Source organism: Pleurodeles waltl, chromosome 8, assembly GCF_031143425.1.
Source record: "Pleurodeles waltl isolate 20211129_DDA chromosome 8, aPleWal1.hap1.20221129, whole genome shotgun sequence".
In the NCBI taxonomy this organism is placed as follows: Eukaryota; Metazoa; Chordata; class Amphibia; order Caudata; family Salamandridae; genus Pleurodeles; species Pleurodeles waltl.
The window spans coordinates 831,009,885-831,034,577 of NC_090447.1; the positions used below are offsets into that span (position 1 = coordinate 831,009,885).

The 24,693-nt window shown below is 45.5% G+C and overlaps 2 protein-coding genes across 2 annotated transcripts in view; one reads left to right on the top strand and one right to left on the bottom strand.

Moving 5' to 3' along the window:
- The window catches only part of COL4A1 (collagen type IV alpha 1 chain), a 521,418-nt gene extending 503,036 nt beyond the window's left edge, over nucleotides 1-18,382 (bottom strand). The window contains exon 1 of the mRNA XM_069205109.1: nucleotides 18,182-18,382. Within this exon, the coding sequence (XP_069061210.1) occupies nucleotides 18,182-18,256 (75 nt within the window). The 5' untranslated portion in view covers nucleotides 18,257-18,382. The remainder of the gene's footprint in view (nucleotides 1-18,181) is intronic.
- A 128-nt stretch (nucleotides 18,383-18,510) lies between these two features.
- Nucleotides 18,511-24,693, top strand: part of COL4A2 (collagen type IV alpha 2 chain) — a 628,472-nt gene continuing 622,289 nt past the window's right edge. The window contains exons 1-2 of the mRNA XM_069205111.1: nucleotides 18,511-18,660; nucleotides 19,542-19,696. Of these exons, the coding sequence (XP_069061212.1) occupies nucleotides 19,620-19,696 (77 nt within the window). The 5' untranslated portion in view covers nucleotides 18,511-18,660; nucleotides 19,542-19,619. The remainder of the gene's footprint in view (nucleotides 18,661-19,541; nucleotides 19,697-24,693) is intronic.

The window sequence follows — 24,693 nt, forward strand, 5'->3', positions numbered from 1 at the left end:
GTATTTTGGCACATTCCCAATTTATTAAAGCTAATAAACCTGGGAATGTGTAAAAAAAACTATGAGGGTCATTATGACCCCAGCGGTCGGCGTTAATGTGGCGGTAGTACCGCCCACAGCTGGCAGTAGTTACCGCCACATTATGACATTGGCAAGTTGGCTGAAGCCAATCCGCCAATGTACCACTCCGACTGCCATGGCGGTAGCAGGCGCTGGCCTGGAGATAACCATCTCCAGCCCGGCAGCCGCCATTGTGCCTCCGGCAGGATTATAACCCTGCCTACTGCCATGATTTTTGTGGCATTATCATGGCAGTAGGCCCTATTAGTGGCAGGGAATTCCTTCCCTGTCACTGATAGGAGGCCCCCATCCCCCTACCTCTCCAGATACCCCCATCCCTCCCACATCCACTCCCCCCAATCACACACACGCAGACACACACTCATTCACACATACATACACACACGCATTCTTCTATTCACACACACATCTGCACACACTTCAAAACATGCATGCAGACACGCATTCCTATTGCCATACATACACCCACTCACACTTCCATACATTCATGCACGCAATCAACACTAGACACACACACGAATTCACGCACACACTCACACATACATTCACACACCCCCACACACACAACACCCCCAGCCCCTCCCCTGTCGGAGACCAGAATTACCTGGATCCAGCGGGTCTTCTGGCAGGAGAAGGGACGGGCGCTGGTTCCGCCAGCAGTGCCCGCTAGCAGAACACCGCCAGGCCGTATTATTTGTTATAATACGGCTGGCGGCGGTCTACTGGTGTGGCCCTGCTGGTGGTAGCAGCGCCACCTTAGCGCCATCCACCAGTATAGCCGCAGCCGGATTTCCACACTTCGTGTGGCGGACTCCGGCTGAGGTCATATTATGGCGGACGGATGGAAACCGAGGCGACTGTCTTTTGGCAGCCGTCGCCGCGGCGATAGGTGGTTTTTACCGCCAATGTCATAATGAGGGCCTGTGTCTTCCTGAAGCAAGCAAAAAAAGGAGAACTACCTTTATTTCTTCTTTTTATTTCCTCTTTCTATGCATGCTGCCTTCTGCAGCACAATTAGGAGGAAAATGTCTATAAGGATTGTATCTGTTCAGGACGATAGCCCTTCCTGCACAAAATCCGTAACACAGGTACCCTTGCACCATGGTACAAGGGTATCTGCATCGGCAACTCCATGCACACAGTGTGTCAACACTCGGAGACAGCAGAAATGTGCCATATCTAATCCCTTTCACACAACGCAGTGCAGCAATTTAGTTTATTTTCTACATTGCATGATATGAAAATAAATATGGTCCTAAATGTGGGATCTAAGAGCAATTGTTTTTGTAGGAGTATCACAGAAAAATCACCAGGGTCCACCCACATTCAACACTGAAATCCAGTTTGAAACAGGCACTGTAACCACAACAAACCCAGAGACAGAAATCTGGTAAGATAAAAGCAGGTTCCTTCAGCAACCACACAAGAGATACACAAGATTTATCTTGGCATCATTTTCTATCACTTTCAAGCGAACCCGAAGTGTTAGAAATGGCTCAACAGAACTACGAAGCAGGATTTGACACTGTGTTGTCACAGTATGCTCACAGCCTGCACCATGTATATTTTGTGGAGTTCAGAGACGTTCACTCTGCCCAATGAGGTCAGCCTACTCTTTGTTGACCCATTTTGCACTTCTTTCACATCTCTTCGGGGGCTGAGCACAGACTAAGATAAGCTAGAGAGAGTTACTATAGTAACTGGGAAAGAGGAACTTTCTAAAAATTACTTTTCCTTAATGGGTATTAAAAAAATCCAACTTCACAATTGAATTGGAATTTTAATAACTATTAAAAATATTGGTTTCATTTTTTTCTAGCTTTTCTTACTCCTGAGATACAATATTTGTATTATAAACTGTAATCTGATTTTCTACATAGTACAGACAGGCCTGCCACAGTGAAAATAGCTTTTACAACCTTGTCAATGTGCTGGCATGCTAACATTGATTTATATGTCCCATGTTTAAATACCATGCACTCTACATTGTGGGCTACTAGGCCTACATAGGGGTGACTTACTAATATTTAAAAGGGAAGTTTTTATCTGTCAAAAAGGGTTATTTTAACAGATTGCTCTTTAGGTTTTATACTGTGGCAATTAGACTACGATGGTAGTCCTGAAAGCTTGCTTTCATTTGCCACCTTAGTGGATGGCAAAGTAGGTGCTGCATTATACACGTGACTGTTAACTTTTGGAGCCATAGGATGTATTTCTACACCCTATACTAAGGCCTTATAGAAACATTACATGCACCAGTCAGGGATTAGCCAATTTCTACATGTTCAAGAAGGTCTAAGGATGTACACCTGGCAATGGATGGCAGTTCTTCAGATTGCAGAGTCTAACACACATCAATACCATTCAGCAAAAAATGAGGCTGACAATGCAAAAAGGGACATTTTCTCACAGATAATGAGAACTTATTCAATGTATGCCCCTAAGTGAATTGTATCTTGAATAACAGGTGTGACTATTATGCATTTGAATCTGGCACAGTTCCATAATTCTTCAACAGCCCACATACAAATTCAGTCATGCCTGGACTTGAGCCTATGGCCTAAAATATCATCAATGAAGCCAAACAAGAAGTTCACTAATTTAGCACTAAACAGAGAGAATCTGTTCTAGTTGGGACCCTGTTAGTCTACCAGGCCAAGGCTTCAGTAAAAGGTACTTGTGAGACAGCATATGAGGGCAGAGTTGTTGGATGGCCTCTGCATCAGAGAAAACAAGTTTGCACACTATGTTAGGGTTCCCCATCCATCACGGAGATTACTGTCATGGATGATCTAGGGGTCAGTTCAACCAGTGAGTTACTCCTACCAACACCCATAACTGGCTATTCTGACAGTTTGGGGCAATTTTATGAAAATGCATGCCCATGATGCTCCACCTAAACCAGGATGATCAGAACCTCCGGGTTACCCATATTAAATACCATCTATGCAGTCTGTGGCTAAGCTCACTGTGGGACTCCCAATAGTCCAACTTATTGGGAAAAAGTCCATGGGTGAAGTACGTCCTTAAGACGCTTTGCATTGAGGGAAGAGGAGAGAGTTAACATGAGGGTGCAGCTTCTAGAATACTTAGAGCAGACGCCACTTCCTGGCTTTGAAAGTTACTGATTTACAGTTCATAAAACCTTTGTCAGCTTTCTGTGCCTGGAAGGAATCATATGTAGAAGGGGATGAGCCACAGTGCCTGCCAAGGGGAGACGGGGTAACACCTCCACCCAGGAAAGGCTTTGTGTTCTGGCTCCTGAGAATGAAGGCTCTCATCTCAGGAGTCCAGATTTCTGTCTGGTGGTAGCATTGTGGTAAAAAAAAAGACAGTAACCATGCCAGGGCTGTTAGGTTTTGCAGGGGGCACCTCTAAGGTGACATCTGGGTACATGTTATAAAACATCCAACACTGGCATCAATGTGGGTTCATTATTCTGAGTAGTTTCATACCGAACAACCAGGTATTTAGACAGGCCATCATTTAGCTGGAGAACTCACAATGAACAGTGTCCAGCACATGTATTTGCTATGACTTCCCTGTATACTTACTATGGGGGTTATTCCAACTTTGGAGGAGGTGGTAATCCGTCCCAAATGTGACGGATTTACCACCAGCCGTATTACGAGTTCCATAGGATATAATGGACTCGTAATACGGCTGGTGGTATATCCGTCACTTTACCGTCACTTTTGGGACGGATTACCACTTCCTCCAAAGTTGGAATAACCCCCTATGTCTTAAAGGTTTGGGGAAGACACAGTAGGGGCATATTTGCTTGTGCAAACATATGCACTCGCGTGCATTACAGTGCACTCTGCCTTAGGGCTGCAAGGCCTGACAGAGGTGTGACTTACCTATAGTGCATGCAGTGTTAGTGGATAGGGCACTCTTGGGGAGTGCAATGTTGAGTTTGCAACTTTTAAATACACCTTGTCATGCACTTGCAATGGCAGTCTGCATAAGGCTGGTGTGGGGCCTCTCAGAGTGGCACAATGTGTGCTTTAACTCTGGGGGGCCCTTTTCAGTCCCCATGCCCTAGGTACCAGGGGTACCATTTACCAGGGACTTACAAGGGTGGCTGACGTGCCAATACATAGTGCAGTTATGGGGACAGAAATCTGGTCCAGGGAACCAGTTTAAAAGGGGCCAAGGGCACTTACAGTTTGAAACCACATCATTTTACATGCAAAATGTGGGGGGCTACCATGTCAAAAGAGGCCCTTTTTCACACTAACCCCTCCCTCCCCTAAATGAAAGGGGGTGAAAGTAACTTTCACATGGGGAGTCTTCATCCTCTAAGTGGGACAACCTGGAAAAGGCATCTGCATTGGCATGGGCAAGCCCAGGTCTGTGTTCCACTTTAAAGTCTATTCCCTGTAGAGATATGGACCACTTAAGTAGATTGGGGTTTTCACTTTTAATCCGTTGAAGCCACCTCAGAGATCTGTGGTCTGTCTGAACTATGAAGTGAGAAACAAATAAGTATGGCCTCAGCTTCTTCAAGGCCCAGACCACAGCAAAGACCTCCCTCTCTATGACACTCCACTTTTGTTCTGTGGGGAGTAATCTCCTGCTTATAAAAGCAACAGGCTGGTCATGTCCCTCATCATTGGTCTGGGCTAGGACTGCTTCTATCCCATTCTGTGAGGAGTCTGTTTGGACAATAAACTGCCTGGTGCAATTTGGAGCTTTCGAGGCTGGGACAGAGCACATTGCATCCTTCAGAGTGTCAAAAGCATTTTGACAACTCACTATCCAGTTGATCTTTTGGGACATTTTCTTGGCGGTAACCTCTGTGAGGAGGACCACTATGGTGTCATGATCCTTCACAACCCCCCTATAGTATCCAGTCAAGCCAATGAATGCCCTGACTTGAGTCTAGATAGTTGGAGCTTTCCAAGCCAGAATGGTCTGGATCTTGGGCTCTAGTGACTGAATTTGGCCTCCACCTAAAAGGTGGCCAAAGTACAGAAGCTTCCCCTGTCCTATCTGGCCCTTACTGTCCTTGATAGTGAGTCCTGCCTTTTTCAGGGCCTCAAGGACCTTTCCAGGGTGGATCAGATGATCCTGCCAGGTGAAGCTGTAGACAGCAATATCATCTAGATATGCTGCACTAAAGGATTCCAACCCAGTCCAAAGGTCATGACAGTAAACTGATAGTGCTCACTAGGGGTGAAGAATGCTGATCTCTCTTTTGCTCCAGGGGTCAGTCCAATCTGCCAGTACCCAGAGGTAAGATCAAAGGTACTCAGATATTTAGCTGCCCCTAATGTGTCTATGAGCTCATCAGCTCTTGGAATTGGGTATGCATCTGATTTTGTGACTGACTTGAGGCCCCTGTAGTGCACACAAAACCTAATTTCATTTTTCTCTCCCTTAGAGTAGGGTGTGGGTACTAAATCTACTGGGCTAGTCCAGGGGGCTCATAGAGGGTTCAAAGACACCCAAATCCAGCATCTTTTTGACTTCCACTTGGATGCTCTCTCTGACATGGTCTGACTGCCTATAAATGCTGTTTTTGACAGGCAAGCTGGCAGCAGTGTCCACCTCAGTTAGTCCTACCAGGGGTCAGAGAGAATAAGTCACCATACTTGATGAGCACTTGTCTGCAATCAGATTACTGTCGGCCTGTGAGGGTGTCAGACAAGACCACTCCATCCACAGAACCATTGTGTGGGTTGCTGGAGAGGAGATCAGGAGAGGTTCAGACTCTTCTTCCTGCCCCTCATCTGTAGCCATGAGCACTGTCATATCAGCACTGTCAAAATAGGGCTTCAGGTGGTTGACATATATAATCCTTTTGGGATTCCTGCAACTACCAAGGTCAACCAGAGAGGTGACCTCCCTTTTTCTTTGAAGTATGAGGTAGGGCCCAGACTACTTGTCTTGGAGAGCCATAGGAGCCACAGGCTCCAACACCCAAACTTTCTGCCTTGGGTGGAACTCCACCAGTTCAGCCTTTTGATCATACCAGTGCTTCTGAAGCTCCTGACTGGCCTGCAGATTTTTATTTGCTTTCTCCATGTACTCAACCATCCTGCAATGAAGCCCAAGTACACAGTCCACAATGTCCTGCTTAGGCACTTTGAGAGGCCTCTCCCAGACTTCCCTCACAAGACTTAATGGACCCATAACAGGATGTCCAAACAAAGATTCAAAGGGGGAAAAGTCCATACTTCCTTTGTGGCATTTCCGTGTAGGCAAAAGGCAGACAAATAATTATAACATCCCATCTCCTTCTGAGTTTTTCAGGGAGTCCTCCAATCATGCCTTTCAATGTCTGGTTAAATCTTTCAATCAGCCCATTGGTCTGTGGATGGTGTGGGGTAGTGAACTTATAAATCACGCCACGTTCCTGCCACGTGTTTTAAGTATGCAGACATGAAGTTTGAACCCCTGTCTGATACTATCTCCTTAGTAAATCCAACCATGGTACAAAATACCCAGGAGAGCCTTAGCCTCTGCAGGGGCAGTGATGGTCCTAAGTAGAATGACTTCAGGGTACCTAGTGGCATGATCCACTACCACTAAAATGTACCTGTTTCCTGAAGCTGTTTGAGGGTCAAGGGAGCCAACAATGCCAACCCCTCCCTTTTGAAGTGTGGCCCAACCACAGGTAGTGGGATTAAGGGGGCCTTCAGGTGGCCACCTGCCTTGCCACTGACTTGGCAGGTGACACAGGACTGACAAAAGTCCTTCAACTTCTGGAACATTTCAGGCCAGTAAAATGATCAACTAGCCTGCTCCAGCTTTTGTTTTGACCTAGATCCCCAGATAGAGGAATGTCATGTGCTAGAGGGAAAAGGAAGCCTCTGTATTGCTGGGGCACTACCACCCCCCTGGTTGCACCAGGCTAGAGGTCTCTGGCCTCAGTAAATAAGAGCCCATCCTCCCAATAAATCCTGTGGGTACTACTGACACTGCCCTTCTCTTCCAGTGCAGCTTGCTGTCTCAGGCTTTCAAGACTGTGGGGGTTATTACAACTTTGGAGGAGGTGTTAATCCGTCCCAAAAGTGACTGTAAAGTGACGGATATACCACCAGCCGTATTACGAGTCCATTATATCCTATGGAACTCGTAATACGGCTGGTGGTATATCCGTCACTTTACAGTCACTTTTGGGACGGATTAACACCTCCTCCAAAGTTGTAATAACCCCCTGTGACTGTTTTTTTTTTCCTTGGCACAGATCCTCCCTAGAGGATCCCTTTGGTCCTAAGAGTTCTGGGCAGTAAGGCCCAAGCTCTGCCAACTCAGTTCCCTCTAGAGTTAGCAAGCCCTCTTCCTGGGAATAGAGGTTCTGAGTTGTGGTCTGTTCAAAAGCTGGTACCCCAGTCTTCTTGCCTTTTCTCTTGGAACGTTGGTCCATTTTTCCAGGATCCAACACCTCTTGTTCACTCTGGAGTTTGCTATGTTCCCTTGTTTTGACACAACCCCATTCTGGGAGCCCAAGCATTGCTGCATTAGTCCTCCGTTCTACCCAGAGAGATTGCTCAAAATCATTTCCAAGCAGACAGTCTACAGGGATGGTTGGGGACACAGTCACTTCCTTCTGTCCAGCTACTCCCCCAATCAAAAGATACAATTGCTATGGGATAGATCTTTGTGACACTGTCAACATTGGTAACAGTATATGTTTCCTTAACAGGTACTGATCTGAGCGGACCAGGTGCTGTGTCACCATGGTGACACTAGCCCCTGTGTCCGTCAAGGCTTCCACCTTAGTCCCATTAATTAAAGGGTGCTGCCTGTATTTTTGCATATTAGTGGGCCCGGCAGCACAGGATAGCTCTACCCCCCCTCAGTGACTAATGTTGCCTCTGTGGGTTCACTGACATGGTCATGTCACAACTTTGATCCCATCTGGAGATTGGCAAATGCATTTACTGCAAGTGGACTAGAGGGCTTTTTCTTGTTTTTACAGCTAAGGTCTCCAGTTCGGTGCCCTCTATTCCTGCAATCATGGCACCAAGCCTTGGGATCAAAGTTCCTACCTTTGCACCCACCCTTAGGCTGGGAGGAGTCTTGATGCCCACCATCATGAATAGTTTTTTGTGGGCCTGATGAAGACTCTTTGCATTTATTTTGGGTCACTTCTTTTCCTTGGAGGGGGAGTGGGCTTTTTGGTCTTTTTCTTTTAGTCTCCGACACCAGTGGTTGTTTTGTTCACCCTTGTCTTGACCCAGTGGCCTGCCTTCTTCCTAAACTCTAGAGGAGAAAGTGAACCTAGGTCTACGAGGACATAATGTAGTTTGTCATTGTAACAATTACTCAAAAGATGTTCTTTCACAGTTAAATTATAAAGCCCATCAAAATCTTCTACCTTGTTACCTTCTAACCAGCCACCCAGCATTTTCACAGAATAGTCCACTAATTCTACCCAGAACTGACTCTTGAGTTTTCGAGACTCTCTGAATTGAATTCAATATTGTTGAGTTGTTCACCCAAAGCCCTCAATCAAGGTAGCCTTCATGAGGTCATATGGCCTGGCATCTGCCTCATTCAAGGTCAGGAGTCTATCCCTGCACTTGCCTGAGAACAGTTCCCACAACAGAAAGCCCCAATGTCTTCTATCTATATCCCTGGCTATGCAAACTCTCTCATAGGCAGAAACCCACTTGGTGATATCATCACCATCTGTATAAGGTGGGACAACTCTTTTTGAGAGTTTTAGGCTAAAATACTTCACTGCCACCAGAGATGGGCTCTATGCCCATCTCTCTCTTATTTTTATCTCTATTTCCAAAAGTTGAGCTTCTAAAGCCAGCCTTATGGTCAACCCAGCCAGAGCCACAGCCTCGTCTGAGGGGGCTCCTACTTCTGAGACAAAGGATCCTACCTCCTCCTCCTCAGTTTCTTCTGAACTGTCTTGGTTTTCTATTCCTGGGCTCCCCATCATCCACAGGGGCAAAGTCTAGCTCCTTAGCCTGGTTCTCTGCATCAGACATTTTGCTTCCTAAGTTGAGACCTTTTTAACTTTTGGAAAAACGTTTGCAAACTTTCAAAAACTTTTGGAAACTTTTTCTAAGGCCTAACTAAAGTAAAGACTTTTAGCACCTGGTTATGAGTTTGGTGGTCCCACCACTTGACCACCAAACTCATGGGGAGAAAGCCACTGCCATATCTGTGATGCTGCCCTGGAGGGTGTTACAATGTTCATTAGGATACTGGTCTTGACTCCTTTAAGTGAGCCGAGGTCAATATCTTAATACCCTAGCACCCTTGGAATGCGGTAGTGTGGGTGAGTATTTATGCTTATCTTGGAGATTAGCTAAACATTTGTTGTACTCGCAGTACCAATGAATTTGGACACACACTTGGAAGAATAACTCAAGACCAATTTACAAAAATACCTCAGATTTTTTTTTTTTTTTAACCAAGATTATCAAAATCAGGTAAGAACTTTTTAAGTTATGATTTTTCAAAGTTTAGCAAAAATAGTCTTTTTATGCATAATTACACATCATAGGAATGAATGGGACAAACTTTGAAAATGCATATAAAATCAGGCAATGCTGTTACAAGTGTCACCTTCTGTTTCTAAGTCGAGGTCATCGAGAAGTCCTGTGGGCAGCCGGAGAAGTTCAGGTGGCTCCTGATTCAAGTGAAAGCAGCAGCTGAAAGTCTTGGAGCTGGTCCAGAATGGAGAAAGGGACCACTTAGAAACACAATGCACAGGTGGACTTAAAGGTAAGTCTGGAGTTTAGAGGTTGCAAGGGGTTAGGGACCTGTAGAGCACAGCTGGTTTTCTGATGCAGGGGCAGGAAGGCCAGGTGCAGTGCAGAGAGGTCAGCAAAGGGTCGTGCATCACAGAGTCCTTGAAGCCAGGTGGATTTGAGGGTAGATTGCAGGTCAGCAGGGCCACTCTGGGGGAGGGGGGTTCTTGGGTGTCCTGAAGTCTTTTGACTGGTGTTTACTTCTGGTCCTCAGAGAGTCTGAGTGGACATGTCTTCTGGGTGTCTGACATTGGGGGTCCAGTATCCTGGGCAATGGCATGTCTCAGCCATTGAAGGTCGAAGTGCTACCAAAACTGGCACAATGGCAGAGTTTGTCCTCTCGGTCCATCAGGGGGAATTTGGTCAGACTGCTGTGCCCGGTTCATTGGTCAGTGGCCATTCAGTGAACTTGGCTTCACTGGTTTCTTGACTGCAGTGTGCAGGAAGTAATGTCTTCACTCGGAGGCAGGTTCTTGGTGATTTTCAGAAGGCTGGAGGTCCTCTGGGGTTTCTTAGATTCTGTCCATTGTCCAGTCGACCCTTCAACAGCGATTGTCAAGTCCTGGGTTCAGCAGGCAAGGTTTGGCACCTTTTTCTTCTTGTAGCAGGATTTCTATTCTCGAGCCATGGGTCTTCTCTGTCACTGATGTTCTTGTGTACATCAAATCTGATCTACAGGTCTAGGGATGTCCAGTAAATACTGCATTTAGTGTGTGTTAGAGGGAGTACCTGGTAGTGGCCAATGAACCACGTACCTTAGGGTGGCTACACCCACTTTGTGACCACATCCTGTGGGAAGAAGGCACATCCCTAACCCTGACTGGCTATTTTCCTGCCATCCAAGATGGAGAAAATGAAATGGAGTTGTCACCTCACCTGCCACACCAGAGGGGTGGTGCAGGCTGAGGGGGGCCACTCCTCCTGCTCTGGCTACATTTTGTGCCAGTTTTCCCACAGAAAGTGGCGAAACAACATTGGATGACCATCTGCTTCTAGCAGCAGAGTCAGAGGTCAGATTTCAAATTCTGTGAAGCCTTTGAAACAGACCGCTGTGCCAGAGTGCCTCCACCCATGAAAGGCTTTGTTTTCTGGCTTCTGAGAGCAGAGGCTCTCACCCCAGGAGTCCAGATTTCTGTCTGGTGGTGGCAGGCTGGTAAAACCCAGAGAGCAACCATGCCAGGGGTGTTATGTTTTGCAGGGGTCACCTCTAAGGTACTATCTGGATACATGTTATAATACATCCAACACATGCTTCAGTGTGGGTTCATTATTCTTAGTAGTGTGATACCAAACACCCAGTATTCAGAGAAGCCATGATGTAGCTGAGGAGCTTGTAATGACCAGTGTCCAGCACATGTATTTGCTATGGCTTCCCTGTACACTTACTATGTCTTAAAGGTTTTGGGAATACTCAGGGGGGCATGTATGCTCATGCAAACCTATGCACTCACATGCATTACATTGCACCCTGCCTTAGGGCTGTAAGGCCTGCCAGAGGGGTGTCTTACCTATGGTGCATGCAGTGAATGAAGTGTCTTAGAGAGTGCCATTTCGAGTTTGCAGCTTTTAAATACACCTTCTCACGGACTTGCAATGGCAGTTTGCATGAGGCTGGTGTGGGGCCTCTAAGAATGGCATAATTAGTGCTGCAGATCAAGGGTGGTTGAAGTGCCAATATATAGTGTAGTTTCAGTAAAAGAGATCTAGCCCTGGGAAGCTGTTTAGCAGGCACCCAGGACACTTACAGTTTGAAACCACATCATCTTCCAGGCAAAAGGTGGGGTGCTATCATGTCAAAAGAGGCCCTTTCTCACAATAGCCATCACATTTCTCTCATAACATCTAACAGAAATCTCTGACATCATCCCAGATTATCAGCCATCTGCTACTTATCTTACTGAGACTTAGATCCATGAAGGCTGTCTCTCAGAAATCATGACCATTATACTATGCCAACCGCTGTGTCCAACATGCAAGCCAACCAAGGGCAAGGAACTGCTGTCATTTTTCACAACTCCCTCAAATTCGTAATTTCCACCTCTCTTAATCTTCCCCGATGCAAAGTCATGACACTCTCACTTACTATCAGCCCCACTACATCTTACTCACCTCTTGCCCAGAACTTCCTTTGCCACCAATCTTTCCACACTGTGGCACCACCTCTCCTTACCACACATGAATCCCTCATTCTCAATGATATAACATCCATATAGAAGACTCAGAAGACTTAAAAGTCCTACCGCTGGCCGAGGCCCTGGGCACATGTGGACTCACCCTGCTCACGAAATTCCCAACTCACAATGTAGCCCATGCTCTTAGTGCTAGCTACACCACTTCTGACACCACATCAACCTACATGCCTCATCTCTTGATTTGGTCTGACCCTCTGGTAACATAATTTATTTTGCCACAGGGAAAATTGTATGGTACTTCTAATCATAAACCTCATCCTTGTTTCACTACACCTTGGTCCAAGATTACCTCCTCTATACTGACCCATGCCCTACAAGCTGAACTGTACTGCCCTTTCTAACACCACTGCTGTCAGTGACACATTCAATTCATGTATTACGATTACTCTGAACAAAAGAGTCTCCCTCAAGTGCTATGTTTCTCATCATACCTGCCCCCCATTTCCTTGGAACTATGAAGAACTCAGACTTGCTACACTACACTGCAAGTCAATAGAACACAAATTATAGTTCCTTTCTTCCTTCCTCTCTCTCAGAACCCAGACCACCAGACTACCTCAATTTAATCAAATCCTCAACCACCTCCATGCCATGTGGGCTCTTCTCTTTCCTCTGGCCCAGCTTATCCGCTCTCTGATGATACTCAAATCATCATTTCCATCCTAGATAATCCAAATTAGGTTCTGTATAATTTCCATGCCTGCATAATTAGGACCTGAATAATTTCCATGCCTGCATCACTGCTGCTGTCATCTGGATGCAGAGCAACTTCCTCAACCTTGACTGAGAAAAAAAATTAAATTCTTCTCTTCGGTCAGAAATAATTGGCCTGGTCTCTTGCTCGGTGGCCCACCATGACCGAGTTGGTATCTAGTTTTCCAAGTACGCTATGCATTGTCCCCACTCAACCACTGGTGCTGCCTGACAACAAATAGACGCGTTTTAGGAATGGTGAGATCTAATTTCTTTTGTCTTCTTGTTTATTCTGAGTGCTACTATTACTGTTTCCCTAGGATTTTAGCTGCTGTAAGTTTTAACTATTGCAAATGTTTAATCAAAGTGTTATTATTGTTGCTTGTGTTGTTTTGTATATTGTAAGCTATAGCAGTAAAATATTAAGATGACAAGTCGTTGCATAAAATTGAGTAGACAACTTGAAAATTGACATGGATCTGACACTGAAGGACCAATGTTAGATTGTGATGGGCAAATGTAAGGGCCTTTGCAAGCATTTTGTACACCTGCAGAATTGAGAAATTCCTTGCATGTCCTTTGAGGTGTCCGAGAGCCTTGGGGTAAGATGGTGTATATTAGAAATCATCCTTTTCTGTTTGGCCACACCCAATTTTTTGCCTTTTGCTGGACCCTATTTTATCATTTTTGTTCCTCATAAATTTGATACTTGTAATAAGCATTGGCACATCCAAGAGGTTTGGTTGCTTTAGGGGCATGCCCCTTACTCCCTTACTGTATGATATGTCCTTGATGAAACTCACAGAGAGACACAAAAACATTGGTCTGGTTTTACTGTGGGAAGCACAGGATTGTACTGCACGAGTTGTAAGCCACACCCTTAATTTTATAGGCCGCTCCCTTGGAAAGGTTTTTCAGTTACACATCGTAGGCCACGCCCTTTTAAAGAACACCCCAACATTTTTCATTCCAGTAAAGCCCTAGGTATCCCTTTAGAAACGAGAAGCTGTGGGGAGTGGAGAGTGAGAGAAGAGGTTTAACAACTTCCAGGCAGAGCCCGGTTCTCTTACCAAAAGGGTTATTAGTATTACAACCGCAATAGCAGGTGAAATATCACAGGCCCACCTGCCAGGACAGACAGAAGAGGTTTAATCTTGATTCCAGCTGATACATCTTTTTTTCATCACCCAACACTTCTATCTCTTTATCCACCTCTTACAGGTTCTTTTTCAGTCCTACCTTCCTCGCTACCTCTCAGTTTTCCTGTATTCTGTTTCCTCCATCTTCCCTCCCTTTTCTGCCTTTCTCTGGGTCCACGTCTCATGATGAAAAATAAGCCTTGGTCCCCAAAAATAGGTGCTGACACCCTCACCTGCAACCATGGCACAAATTAGCACTGATGTCCAATGAAGGCCAGAGTTCAGGGGGTTATCCATGACATGAGAGATCTATCACTGCCCAGCATGCTAACCTTGGGACAAGTGAAGCCTGCCCAACAAGACACTGGTCTGGGTGAAGTTCCGAGAAAAGGAAACCAGTGTGTATCTTGTTTTGAGTCAGGATTGACCCTCCAAGATTGTTAGAGTAGAAAACAATGTTCCCACCCTTCTATTGGGGGCTGTCGGGGAGAGTGATTAACCTGCCAAGTAAAAGCATTATCTATAATTGTTTATGTTGTAATAATGGATTACTTGTTAAATAATGAGGTGATCCTTGAAACTGGGCATCCATAGGTCCCACATTACCCCCAGTGCCGGGGAAAGGAACATGGTTATGTAGTTGTTAGATTTCACCTTAAAGACGAATCGAGTTACTCTTTTACCGGGAGACCTTTCAACACTTTCTAGCCCAACTCCCCGCCTCAGTATGCACGTCATTATGTCAGGGAGGCACAAGTAACCATCAGTACTGCCACTGCTAAATTGTCATGTGTGGGTTGAACTGGAAATGCCACATTGCCATAAACGGTGCACAGCTGTTAAATTCCCGAGAATCAAGGGGAAGAACTCAAGTATGGAGTGAGTGAGTCAGCGGGTGAGTGACCGGAGTGCAAGTAAGGGATTAAATGAGTAAGAGAATGAGTGAATGGGCAAGTGAGTGGCCAGTGGACGTTCGGGGATATCGTCAGACACGCCCTCTAAATACTAATTGTAATGATGCTGCAACTACTTGTTTGATCCCTCCCCTCTGCCCGCTTTAAACTCGCCCATACTTAGCAAGACACGGCTGGCGAAAGGCAGTGACCAGCAACAAAAGTGATCTGAGTTTGAGCACCAGAAATGCCTGCTCACTGACCTGTCACGCGGTCATGTGTCCATTGCAAGCACAGATCCCTCGAGGATTGGGCAGCAAGGGAATGTGAAATGCACCTGTGTAAGAGTGTGTCTGCTGGGAATAAAGCTCACACAGTGAAAGAATCAAACGGACATTTGCCTCTGTTGTTTCCAATGCGCATTTAAGCAGGAACGGAGGGACACTTTCACGAACGAGAGTTAAGCATCTAGTCAGTACCACGCCATTTCTGGCCCTCTACGGGAATAGTCCTTATTGCATGAGACTCACTGGTGCAAATCCTAGCGCGTGCCCGAATTTGCCCTACAAATCCGAAAAGAGATTGTGCGCTCGCGGAGCAATGACTCCCTTAAGAGGCGGAGCTTATTTTCGTGATTCAGTCAGGTTTATCTAAATAAACTTCCCAACTTGCATCAGCAGGTGTCATGGTGTCATCATTTAGTTTGAGTAAATACACATATACATCCACTCCCCGACAATGACTCGATTTGAAAAGGACCTCACATTGACCTTCTGGTTATAGGGTTGCCAAGGTTGGGTGGGAACATTTGGCACTTGGCACGAGATGTTAGCGGGATGGGAGGGTCCGACTCCGAAGGGATGCTTGACAGTGGGGAAGCGAGGTGGTGGCAGAGGTATCATATCCTTTCAAGCCTGATCATAGGCTGGTAAAGTGCGTCTGGCTCTCGGCTCGTGCACGTGTCGTCACCAGCCCTGCGCAGACCAGGCGAGCCCTGGCCTCTGTAGCGCTAGCCAATACAAGCCCAAGCTGCAGGCGGTAGTTTGAGTTGGCTGTACCACTGCGTTGTGAGGGAAGAGGGATGGGGCTTTAATAGGCCCGTGTCCTTTCATGTCTTAAAATCGGCAGTAATTAAAAAGGGACTTTGAAACGGGTCCCTTTTGGGACCTATAACGATGTCCGTAACTTTATAGGAAAAAAAACAATGACCGGGCGAACAATGGCCGTAAAAACTCTTAGGGTGATCCATTTCACCAGTATTTGTTCCTGTCACATTCAACGCGTTTTAATTCCTCTTGCATTCTCTTAGTGTTTGTCTTTTTCAACATTACTGTCTTTTTTTTTTTTTAGTGCAGCATATTAATTATGTAAACTGCTTATTGTGAACTGAGCCACCTCTCGGTGTCTATGAGCGTTCAGGTCGTGGGTGAGTGTTTATAAAGAGCCACAATTGAGAGCTCAGAAGTTGAAGCTAAGGTTTTACAAGTTTCTCACAGTGCCTGTCAGTCAGTCAGCAAAGGATTCGGAATACGCGTGCCTGACGGTCTTCTTCACACTGGACTGTGATAATAATAACGCCTTGTTTTGTGATTATACAGATGGCCCTCGTTTCCTCAGTGCTGTAAATAAATGCTACCAGTAGAACCCTATTTAATTGAACCCAGTTAACTGATCCCGGAAAAACAGGAGGCTAGCCTGGCCTTTCCGGGAATCAGACGCGTGATCTGCAGACCACTACAGGTCTCAGCGGTGAGCGTTTATCTCACTGAGCATCATACCATCAGTAGCTATGCTTGCTTACTTGCTTATGTATTTATGCGTATTTATGTGAAAACGACCGCCAATATTCAAGCCTATTCTTACCTAGTACACTCTAAAGGAGACAAAGTGCTTCCAGGAAAGGACACTTGTGCTTTCTTGATTATACTTGTTTTAAAAAATAAAAACATGAAATTGTGAATATTACGCTAACTCATATTTCGGGGTGCTAGCTTTCAAGACAGGGTCGTCCAAAGCAGGTTCAGACCCAAGCAATTTTTTTTTTCAAGATAACCACTCATCGTGTAAATCACTTCCTTCCAGGCTCCTCTATACAAGTCTTTTATGAGGATATACAGAAAATCTGGCATGGATCTGACCCAGGCGGATCTTCGTTGGGCACCTCTCTGAGAGGACCGGAGACTGGATTTCATCGAGGGAGGGGCTCTAACCTACTACCAGTTTTGAGTGCTCTGAGGAGATTGCGGGGCCCTGCGGACTGGGACCACCCTGCGCCAGCGGTGCTGCGGGAGTGCGCCACACATCTGCTACGCCCGGGCCCCAAGGCTCACAAACCAGAAGGACCGAGGTTGGAAACAGAGTTAAAAAGACTTACAGAATATCTCTGCCTTAGGTTAAAAAGCGCTATATAAATGAAATTATAATCCACTACTACACAGCGAAGGTTCACTTCACTCTGTCAAAGTGCGGGAAACCCGAGCAGCTTAGCACCCAGAAACAAGTTAGCAATAAAGCTGCAGGTGCAATCACACCGGGCCCAGAGGCCTTTGCGGTTGAAAGGGGTGGAGGGACACTGAAAACTGATCATTATGATAATTTACCCCCGGGGTTGCAGTGAGAGGAGCCATTTTCATTGCCTGCACGAGGGCCCACACATGGGCAATTGTGGTAACTGCTTCCTAGTCCGTGAGGAATAAGATTAAAGGAGACAGTGGGCGCTTCGTTTATCACATGTCGAAGAAAAGTCAAAATGTGGATCACACCGGTGAAGCAGCTATCAGTGGTACGGTGCAGCAAGTGCAGTGGCACCTGTGCCTGGGAGTCTGAGGCCCGTTTAGTGGTGCCTTTTACAATTCAACAGAAGGTCACTGGGTCATTGTACATGCTTGTATAAGAACCCCCAGAACGCCTGCTAAACCGTTGGGCCAGCGCTACCTGGCCCGCGCCTCAATCTTTAAGGAACGAAACAAACTCGGGTATCCATGTTATCCAGTGTGTGCGTTTACAGCTTCGTGGAATGAAAACTAGTGGGTAAATTAAACTAAGCCCCCTCTGCGGTGCACTTCGCCCTTGTGCTAGACGTCTGTGTCGCGAACATCATATGACGTACGCATTGACACTGCAAGAGTTCATACTGTAGCCATACCTGCCCAAGAATCACGGGATTATGGGGCACTAAAAACAGCATTCATTGCGTATTATCTATAGAAACCCTCCCCCCCTTTTAATATAATGCATATCAATACTTTGTAACGGGGCGCTGCCCAGCCCATTTTATGTTTCCGTTATACATTCTGCCCTCGAACCTATAAATGGGTACAAGATTTCTAGCACCAAGAAGTGTCCCATCTGCTCTTCATGTGTTTCAGAGAGGTAAAAGTCCCCAGTGTGATGTATGACAGATTGCAGGTGACGAAGATTGCGCCCTGATAAAGGTGGCGCAGATAGCGCTTGGTACTCACCGCTGCATCGGCGCTACCCTGCAGCTGGACGAGGAGGAGAGCGAGGGGCAGCAGCTGCAGCCACCCCATGCCCATGGCCGTGCCGTGTGGGAGAGACTCTGTGGGGCGGGCGGGAATGTCCGGAGACTGCTCGGGGGTCCTTCTGCGCTGCCGGGGTCTGCTCTCTCGTCTCACTCCCGAGTGCCGGTAGCGCGTGTACAGAGTAAATGATTTGAGCTTAAGTCTGAGCGCTTTGTTTGCGGCACCCCCGCCCCTCCCACCCCGCCCACTCCCTGGCGAGCCGCCTCCTCACCCCCTCCGCCCAGCCACCAGGAGCCCCACTTAAACTTATTCCCCTCTCTGTGCGTGGACGAAGCGTGAGGTATCAGCAGAACAGAGCGAGCAGGAGTCTCCTCATCCACGCAGCGCCTTGAACCTTACGCGTCGCTTCTGGGCGCTGCATCGGAGGACATGTACCGGGACCAGCTCTGATCACTGAAGTAAGTGTGTCAGCAGGGTTAGTTTCTGCACGGGAGAGCGATTCACTGGTTTCTCTTTTCTACTGATGCCCTCTCGTTTGCCGAACACGCGTTTAAGTGTAAACTTTTAAACTGTTCTCCTTTGTGTAATACTACTCATTTCAGTACAGCTCGAAGGGAAACTGTACGCGTTCTAGGCAGAACTACTCTTCTGGGGCAGTACGCGCTGTATAAAGTCATCTGTTTTCCATGAATGCGCCTACTGTCACGCTTTTCGTTGGACAGTTGGATACCCAGGCTCCTGTGCATATTTTGTGGTACATGTAGGTGTGTCACTGTACTTTTCTGCAAGCCTCTCCCCCTCGGTGCAATTACTTTTAATAGGGGAGCTGGATGTCTCTATCCACATCTCTAAACGAAGCTAACAAACGCATTCCGTGGCAAATGTGGTCATTTTAATCACGAGCTTTTAGTCCAATCGGGCTGTGCTTTCTGGGTGTAAAAGAGAAGGAACATAATAGGCGAAATGGCATTGTACTGAAGATGCATTTTTATAGCGCTTCCTGCCGCCGACAAGGCGCTGGAGCGCTTGCAGTTAAAGGGTAGCACGCTGCTCCATGTGTTGATATCAAATACGCCGTTTAAACTAAATTAGATCCATATAGCTCTTAGCACTACCCCTGAAGAGGCGTTTAGCAACATACAGAATGTACCGACTGTCCAAGGAAAGTAAGACAGATGCTTTCCACTCTGTGCCCCCATAATTCTAGTCCAAAGGTCCCGGATCAATGTGATGACGTCTGACGCATTATGGTTCTATTGCCCCTGGTAAAGTGCGTGTTTATGTTTCTCCTCTTTTCTTGCACTGTCCTCTCATGGTGTCCACTGCGTGCTCTCCTCAGGTTGGTGCGACGAGACTCGGCGGGGTAGCGCCTTCCCTGAAACCCTGACAGCTAGGGGGTCAGGTGGAAGCTTGCAGCATGGGCAGCACCCGGGACACCACGACACCCCCGGCGCACAGGATGGCACTTCTGCTCAGCAAACACGCTCTTGTGCAGTAAGTATGGATCTTCCGGCTGTTAGCGGCTCCACTGTTAAAACGAAGAAAAATAAGTAACGGGACATTATTTATTAAATAGAACCTGCTGCCCTGGTTTTGCAGCTTCTCGCCGCCGTAAATGACTTGTTACCATTGCCTAAGTTAGTGGTACTCACTTTATCAAAGTCAGAAGGATGAGAGTCTGAAGTGGCCCGCCTCTAAACCGTGACATGAAGGCTGCTCAGATATGTCTGAAGCCCGTGCATGAACCAAGTGAGCTATGTTGTCAATCAAACCTCGTACTTTTTTACCATGCGAATAACCTGATTATTAGGGGACGGCTTCTAGTGCACGTATATATCCACCCGTTACGATTCACCAAGGTGTCAGGGTTAGCGAAAGTTTATCACATATCTGTCGACTTCGTTGACATCAAAGGATGTGACATATGACCTTAGACCCCCAATCAGAGTAAGTGGTGCCACGTGACCCTTATCCTGATGATATAACAATGATTGATGTCACTGAAGACTTGTGAAAACACTTTGATAAATCAAAGGGAGATTCACAAAGAGAGATTTAAAAAAACTGTATTGGCCATGCTCACTGGTACCATAAAAAATATGTATTGAGTATGAAGTATTTTATTGACTTGAGTTACTCATCATTGTTAACAAATTTAGATTTATGATTGCTCTCAAGGAACTATAACACTTGCACAACATAGAGGTGAATGTATTGTCTCGTTACGCCATTCAATGTGGCCTAGCCCCTGCTTTCATTATTTCTCCAGCCTTATGTAATTAAAAAGATCATAAACAAAAAGCGCACATGTACACAAACATAGAGGTGCTTTGGGTCAGCTCACTTCGTCTATTGGTCTATTCAACAGTCCCTGACATTTTGCTTCAGTCTACTGCGGGGTACCGCACAGGGGGGTCACCCCACTTCATCCATGGCGTCTTGCACTGTGAGTGGTTACCTTTTGCCTCATCACATAAGCACAGATGTCTAAAATGTAGTCTATATCAGTACCCAAGATGGCGGACCAGTACTTTACTTTTCCAATGCTTTTTTTCTTTCGATTCGTTATACATGTTTATTGTAGTCATCCTTGAGTGTTTAAACTTTGTCTTCAGGTTATAGTAATTCAGAGATGCATGCATGAAAACTGTAAAGTGGCTCTAAACCTCTTTTAAGGACACCTGTCTGATAGGGTGTGCCCATACTGTTCTTTTAAAAATTGTATCTGATTTTCTCTAATTTGAAAGTGCTACAGCAAGCATATGTGGTCACATTTAGAAAGCAGTGTTTTATATTTGTTGTGGCCTACTCTTCCTGTAATTAAAACAAATCTTACAAGCTTGCTAAAGACAGTCCATTTGGCTTTGCCAATGTGTATTTTCATGTGTTCACAACAATTAAGCAATGCAACTAGTTTAAAAATATGCATTTTTCATTTGTTTTATTTTATGATGTTTTCTAAAGAGTGCTGCACTGCTGAAAGCATTCATGTTAACAAATAGAAAGTTAAATGTCCCAAAAGGAGCTGCAGACCGTGAAAAGTGCTAAATTAGCACTGTTTACCTTGTTTTTGACCCCCATGTTGCTCTTTTAGGCAAGGGTTGGTACTCGCAGCGGCAACTCCTGGTAACCTCTAAATGACATCCATGTTGGATTCTGTAGTTCTTTGAATCTACTGCTATACATTTAGTTCTAGTCTCTACAGTTGAGTTATCTGTATGAAATAGGCCATCATTCTGTACTTGTCTTCTAGTGAGGAATGGCCAGTCAGGCAAAAATAGCTGCCACAAGCATCAGTGAGACACTGGCAGGTGGACAGAAGGTGTAAACATCCCAGATACTGGAGCAGGGCGGAAAAGGCTGCTTTAATGTGATAGGTCATTGTTTCCATATTACACACATGGCCATATCAGCTTACAGGTTAGCATGATCTAAGTAATGCATCTATTACCCTTGATCTTCTCAATAAGATCCACAATTTGTACCTACCACCCTCCTCCTTCAGCCCTTGCCAGACTCCTGCTTAACTCACCTGTCTCTCATACCAGTTCTCAGCCCTCTGTCACCTAGAAACTATTGGTTCTCCCTTATCGCTTTCTCATACATCTTTCCATATCTGCTGATCCTTTTGAGTATATCCGCTTAAGTCCCCCACAGGAACAAGGGTGAAGATCCAGTAACAACTTAATATAAAAAACGCAGCAGGGGAGGTGAGAGGGGGTAAAAAATAAATTAAAAAACACTTACCTTCTTGGGAAGACGCGTTCATCTCCCCTCTGTCCGCTTCCCATCTGCACACAGGCTCCCAGCCAATCATGACGCTGCTGTCACCAGCCTGACAGCAGCCTCATGATAGGTCAGAATGGCCTGCTTCGCCGCTCAGACTGGGAGTGGGAGCCTGTGCATGTTTTCCACTCGGCTGTGCAATACAGCTGAGTAGGGAACATGTAAAGTCAGCATGTCTGTCAAACAGACATGCGCTCTTTGTGGTGTACATACCCCTCCTCCAGCCCTCCTCTGGCCCGCCCCAGCCCAGCCCCCCCTTACTCCCCGCAAAAATAAAATGGCAATAACATAGTGATATTATCATTTTATTTTTCCTTCATCTACAATCCTGTGGGGCGGTGCTCGGCGGAAGAGCCGCCCCTGCTTCTTAACCTTTTCACTGCCAAAGTGTAGGTGTAACCATGTCCCAGAGATTTACAAAAAATGGTTAGGATGTATGTATGTACACATGTGGTATCTGTATAGCGCAAACCTAGCCAAACGGCAACAAAGCACTATACATGGCTAAATGAAGGCATTGAGTCAATGAGTGGTAGGAAATGTAGCTGGGCTCTGAGCAAAAGTGCACTGTTACTGAATTGTGATGTAGTGTTCATTAAAGAGGTGTGTCTTCAGTCTTTTCTAAACTGGAGCCTGGTTGGGGTGGTCCTGATGGATACACCAGTGTTTTTCCAGTTCATGAGTGCATAGATGGAAAAGCCCTACTGCCCTTTTTTTTTCTCTTATACACTTCTATATCTACAGTCTGAGGGTGTACCGGCTGCGGTCATGATGGCTTTGTAAATGACGCCCCTGGTTTTGAAGATGAGGCATGCTATCAAGAGGGAGTTCCAACGAGATGAGTGTGATGAGATCAAACACATGTACTGCTTTGGTCATATTGAGCACCAGTAAAAACAAAACAATTTTTTCATCATTCGGGGGTATATATATTGGAGAATCCTCCAAATCAATTTAAGTGCACCCTGAAGATATAATGAACAATGGGTAGATTTAAAAAAATGTTCTTAACAAATTTGGTTGATTTTTTTTTGCGTTTCTGAAGTGGACAAATAAATACTATGATGCAACCTACTGAAAATGATGCCCTGAATCTCCACAGACTAGAATTACGAAATATACATGGGTTTTCCTAGATCAATTCTGTAATATCAGAGGAGACCTCAGAATTAAGGCAAAATTAATTTTTCATTTATTGCCAGGTATCAAACCCAGGGCGCTGTAGAAAGTATAAAGACTGTAGTTCTAATTCTGTACAACCTACGTTATCTACTGAAGCAAGCCAGATTGATTCTCTCTGATAGACCTTCAGAGAGAACACACTAAACTTGATATTTTCATCTTTTCACCAATAAATCGCTAAGCTATGGCAATTGTCTAGAATCATCATCACACAGAAACATGTGCATGTCAATATTTGATCTACATGTGTGTTCCTATTGCTCTCCCAAGTATGTGATATCAGATATATGGGTTTTCAGTAGGAATCTGGTGGTCACAGTCAATACATTTGGTATAGTACATTCCCAAATATTCCAAAATCAACTAAAAGCGAAATGCTGGGTTAAGGTGCCTATTTTTGGGTGCAGGTATTGACCCTGGCCATATTGTCAGCTACCTCAACCATATATTTTCAAAATATACACATCTTAAGGTTTCTGCCGCTTGGTGACAGACTTCCCTCACCCTGATTGACTGGCCAGGAGAAATAATTGAACATGAAGTCTGTCAACTTTTCAGCTCTTGCTTTCTACAATATGGTAATTTCCACCAGTTTTCTTCACACAGGAATAAATCTCTGTGAAGACTTGACCCTCATGTGTGTTTTTCTCGATCTCTTGAATTTGAGGTTATGAAATATGTGAGAGGTTTGACTGGTTTTGAGCATGTTTCTAATGGGGAGAGATTCAATTCAGGTTGACTGCAATATTTGGCCTTCGGTTCGACCCCCACCTAGGGAAACCTAAAAATTAAGGACATTGCTAAAAGCAACGAATGCAGAAACGAAACACAAGCATGTTTCTAAGCCAAAATGCCTTGCAAACATCAAAGCTATGCCTAAAAAAGCATTTCTTCTTCTTTTCCATGTGGGATGGCTGTGGTATTTGGGTCTCGTTAAGGAAGACCCTCAGAGAACCTTAACAACCCTGGGCATTTCTAAAACTAGAGACACAGGATAATCCAGGGTGATGTGGCTTGCATTGACCCAGCATGTTTCTCACTGAGAATACCTTCAATACATAGAATCTTTTCAAATCTGTCCCTCAATACCTTGAATACCTTCAAATCTGTCCCTAAATAACACAATTTCTTCTTACTTTCCATAGGTGAGGCCGCAGTATTTTGGCCTAGTGTAGGGCCGCACCCAATGAACCCTACCAATCCTGGGCATTATTAAAACTAAAGATGTAGGGAATCAAAGGTCATGTGTCATGCACAAATCCTGACCTGGTTTATTGAGAAAACTGTCCTGCATATGACAAAATATAGGCAAAAGAATCACAATTTATTTACTTTTCTGTGACAGAAAACTCCAGAACTTCTAGCACAGAGCAAAATTCATATCATCAAGCATTTCCATTCTTCTCTTGATATGAACAATAGCCTATATGTGTAGGCTGACCTGTTGTAAATGTCGTAATACAATGTTTCCGCCAGTCAGCCCAGTGGAAACATCATAATACGATGGTGGTGAGGCCGCTGAC